Here is a 4,450-nt window from a genome sequence, read left to right as displayed (position 1 = left end):
ATCAACGGGCTATGGGTGGATTGCCAATTAGAATTTGAAGTGAAAGGTGGTGCTGGTGGGGGAGTTGGCACTGAAGTGAACGGATTTGAATATTAAAAAGAAAGTTTTTGGAGTTGTTTTTGTAAGAAATAGGGTTTATTCTAAAATTTAGCATAACATTTTCAAATTCTATGGTGAAAGGCAACCCCGAATGTTGCCAAATCACTAATCTCTTCGTACTCCATTACTTCCTGATAAATCAACCGCTTCCACTGTTGTGCAGTATAGTTCAGATCATCCACATTAAACTTGCCACTTCTTAAGCCAACTGGATTAACCTCATCCTGAAGATACCACGTGCCAATAAAGCTATGATCTAATACTTGATCGATTGTGATGCGATGTTCTGGATCGATGACCAACATTTTGAAAAGGAAATCGCGTGCTTGCATTCTTGAGAAATACCAATGCTGTTGAACTGAGAATCCCTCATCGGGAAAAATTTCCTCGAACGGTCGACCAACGTGTTTAGCTTGGCTCTCTATGTAACTTCGAACATCCGGCTCAATCTTAGCCATGAAAGTTTCAGAAGGAGTTCCCAACTGCTGAACAATGCTGTCCCAAATCTCCACATGATCGCCCCGGAGAATGTAACACTTCCCGGACCAGTTCGCCCATGATGCATCCAACGGACCAGACGTCAACGTTCTCCTTAAACTCCATCCCGAAAATGACCTCGGGAGCTCGGTAGTTTCTCGTAACTGCAAATGGCGTCCTAACGAACGCCGTTTTGACGGATCTCAAAAGTCCAAAGCTCAAGATCTTAAGCGAGCAATCGCTGCTGACGGCGACGTTCGAAGGTTTCAAGTCCCGCAGGATCAGCCCGATCGAGTGAAGATACTTGACACCACACAGGAGTTGGTACATGAGGTAGGACATCCGCTTCAGGTCCAGCTTTCTTCGGAGGAGCTGACACAAATTAACGTCCATCAGTTCCGTCACCAGGTACACGTCTTGGAACTCTTTCAACGAGCAATGTGGCGTAAAGGCATGTATCAAGTTGATGACATTCTTGTGCTTGACCGTCCTCAACAACTTGATGTCTCTGAAAAGTACCATTGATGGAAAGATTCCATCCAGAGCCCGAGATCGCTTCTTGATGGCGACCTGCTTCTTGGTGACGATATCGAACGCTGAACAGATCACGCCTTTGCAACCCATTTCCTTGATGTCCAGATTGATGTATCGATTGGGCACCTCGAACTCTGTGTGGTTGCCGAAGCGGTACCGCACGTAGTGCTCGAAGGTACTGTTCAGGCTCATGGTTCAATCTGAGTCTTTTACACTGTCGTTTCTCTCTTTCAATAACTTTTATGTAGAATTCTTTAAAATTATGTACAGCATAAATTCATACCTATTAGTAGGCTATGAAGTGATTACTGGTGCCTAGTTTACTGCCCATAATTGAAATTTCGGCAATTAAAATCGCGTTTTTGTGTTCGTAATCAAATTTTCCCCAAGGAAAACTGAAAAAGGAATGTGATATTAGCCGTTCGGATATCGGCAGTCAAAACTAAAAAACATTTCTGTGAAATTCAAGTTTTGGGAGATGCGTAGGAACATCCTCTATCACCTGAAGCAAAAATCTCGATTTTGCCAAAAGTGGATTATAGCCGCTTTTCCAATGATGGGCAGTTTAGAGTGCCATAATTTTTCGGCATAAATTTTGAGATATATTTCATGTATCATGAGATATATAATCATGATCTTTACATTAACAACAAAGAAAAATCTGGCCTGCAGTTTTTGTACCGATAAGGGTGTTTATAAAATTTTGCTTTACAGGAATATTTTGGAATTTTTTTTTAGAATGTTGTTGAGTTTGCCAATCCAAGCAACCGAAGATTCCAACATTTTATTTCGCAATCCTCGCCTTCTTTGGCCATGGTTAGGGAAAGCATGGGTTTATGCGATTATTTTACATTGAAACTTTTGGAAATTATGGAACCAAAAATCGATATTTTGACATTTGTGTGTGTGTGTGTGGTCCAATCCAATACCCGCTAACCGGTAGCGATATTATGGGAAAGCATAGTTTGTATCAGACTTTTGTATATGCCGAATGCTGATACAACTCATCTCAGTCCCGGGTATTAGGTGGTGATAGCCCTCGCGCTGCTTCCAACGACCCGTTTCAGAATGACAGAGCTCCTTGCGGTCCAATTCCGAGGTCGCTGGGCATTGTTCGGCCCCGCCTAAACATAGAAGCAAGCATCTGAAGGAAACTCGATCTATATTTAGACTTCCAATCCCGTCAGGCAAATCAGGGATCAGCGCGTATATAATATGAGAAGATAACATGTTTCAACACTACGGTTATTTCACTACTAGAGTGTAAACCATCTGATGGCCGACTGCTTAGCGTCCCAGACCACCAATCCAGAGGTGTGAGTTCGAATCCCACCTGCTTCATTTTCGTTTTTGTTCATATTCAAAGTTCAAATTCCTGATTCCAAATTTCAAAGGTACCGGCCGGGATTTGATCCCTGAACCTTCTGCTTGTGAGGCAGAAGCCGTAACCATTAAGCCACAGAGCCGGTAACTCCAGGGAGTCCTTGGATGACCCAAGACATCCTAACACATTAGCAAAGTAGTCTACCACACTCACTGAAGCTATGCGGGTATGTTCCGTTGGCAAAACCGGTCGACATTTTGCTTGTTACGGTAGTAGACCCACAGATCTTAACTCCAGGGAGTCCTTGGATGACCCAGTACATCCCAACACATCAGCAAAGTAGTCTACCATACTCACTGAAGCCATGCGGGTATGATCCGTGGTCAAAAACCGCCGACATCTTGCTTGTTACGGCGGTAGACTCACCGGTCTTAACTCCAAGGAGTTCTCGGATGACTCAGACCATCCCAATAAGTTGTTACAACATTGCACTGAAGCCTTCCATACTCACTGAAGCAGTCTGGGTCGGATCCGGTTTCAAAACCTTGAAGTTTCGACTTGTTTCTATAGGATGCCTCTTGCACAAACGGTTCAAACGGATAAAAACAAGAGAAATCATGTTTCAATCATGCTAAGACATATCAGAACTCATAGTTTTTGCCAGGGGCGCCGACTAGTCCAAAATGTTGGGGGGGCACGGTTGCTTTCCGAAATCATTAGGTAAGAGTGGCGATTAGATGTCTATGTTTCTTGTATATCACGAATTAAAAAAAAAATATTACGATGTGATACGGATTTTTTTCATCCGGAATCCATTTTTAAGAAATATATAATTTATTAAAACGTGATTGAGAATGTTAATTGGAGGGAATTTTTCATATGTTTGGAAGGCGAATTCATTCTCATTGTCATATTCGTAGTTATTTTCTAGAAGTAACAGTCAATAATAAAAATAATCAGATATTTAGAAATTCAACAATACAAATATTCTAAAAATAAAAACAAAAGTTAAATGCAAAAATTTAGAACTTCAGAAATTTTAGAATACAAATACACATTTAAAAATATCCATTTTCAAATCTGCAATTAAGAAAAACAGATACACCAAATTCAATATTCCAAAATTAAAAAAAATACAGAGAAACCTCTCTTTATTTTTGAAAGCTTCAAAGGCGTTTTTTAGATCTGAACCTTCAACCTACAAATTGCTTTTAAAAGATTGCAAAAATGTTGCGTCGTTCCAGAGAAATTTACAAATTAAAAAAACGTAACGCATCGCATAAAAAGAGAAAAAAAAAGAAAAAAAAATCTAGGGTTACAAAAACTCATGACTTGAAAATGTTAAGAAATCAAAAGCAGAAATTTAAACAATCAGAAATTTAGAAATAACAATAAAATTCAATGTTTAAAAAAATCGAAAATTTCAAAAGAAGAGAATTTATGAATTAAAGAATTTAGGAATTTAAGAATTTAAGAATTTAAGAATTTAAGAATTTAAGAATTTAAGAATTTAAGAATTTAAGAATTAAAGAATTTAAGAATTTAAGAATTTAAGAATTTAAGAATTTAAGAATTTAAGAATTTAAGAATTTAAGAATTTAAGAATTTAAGAATTTAAGAATTTAAGAATTTAAGAATTTAAGAATTTAAGAATTTAAGAATTTAAGAATTTAAGAATTTAAGAATTTAAGAATTTAAGGATTTAATAATTTAAGAATATAAAGATTTAAGAATTTAGGAATTTAAGAATTTAAGAATTTAATATTCAATTTTTAAGCATTATTTTCTTCTCCCTGATTTTTTGATATATTTTTTGAGGATGCAGTTAAAATTTCTATAGCCTTTTTATTTTTTTAAATCGATAATGAATTGCAGAAAGCAATACACTTGTGTTTTATGATTATAATGTGGAATTGTCTCAGATTATGTTTTAATTTGTCAGCTTCTCAGTAAATCGGTGTTCTAGTTTCCAAAAAATTACTTTTTTGAAACAATTGTATTTTTCAGCTAAAATTG

The 4,450-nt window shown here is 37.2% G+C and overlaps 1 protein-coding gene across 1 annotated transcript; it reads right to left on the bottom strand.

Annotated features, from left to right (window-relative positions):
* Positions 1-564: 564 nt before the first annotated feature.
* LOC119770458 (stress-activated protein kinase JNK-like) lies at positions 565-1,302 on the bottom strand. The gene has a single exon (XM_038265414.1). It carries the CDS (start codon positions 1,300-1,302, stop codon positions 565-567), a length of 738 nt encoding a protein of 245 aa, XP_038121342.1.
* Between the last annotated feature and the right edge of the window lie 3,148 nt (positions 1,303-4,450).

The sequence above is a fragment of the Culex quinquefasciatus genome, chromosome 1 (assembly GCF_015732765.1).
Source record: "Culex quinquefasciatus strain JHB chromosome 1, VPISU_Cqui_1.0_pri_paternal, whole genome shotgun sequence".
Taxonomy (NCBI): domain Eukaryota; kingdom Metazoa; phylum Arthropoda; class Insecta; order Diptera; family Culicidae; genus Culex; species Culex quinquefasciatus.
The sequence above is the reverse complement of the archived record's forward strand: the minus strand, read 5'-3'. Positions and strand labels throughout refer to the sequence as shown.

Bases quoted from the DNA above. Each gene is read 5' to 3' on its own strand.
- LOC119770458 (XM_038265414.1), bottom strand. From the start codon at position 1,302: ATGAGCCTGAACAGTACCTTCGAGCACTACGTGCGGTACCGCTTCGGC.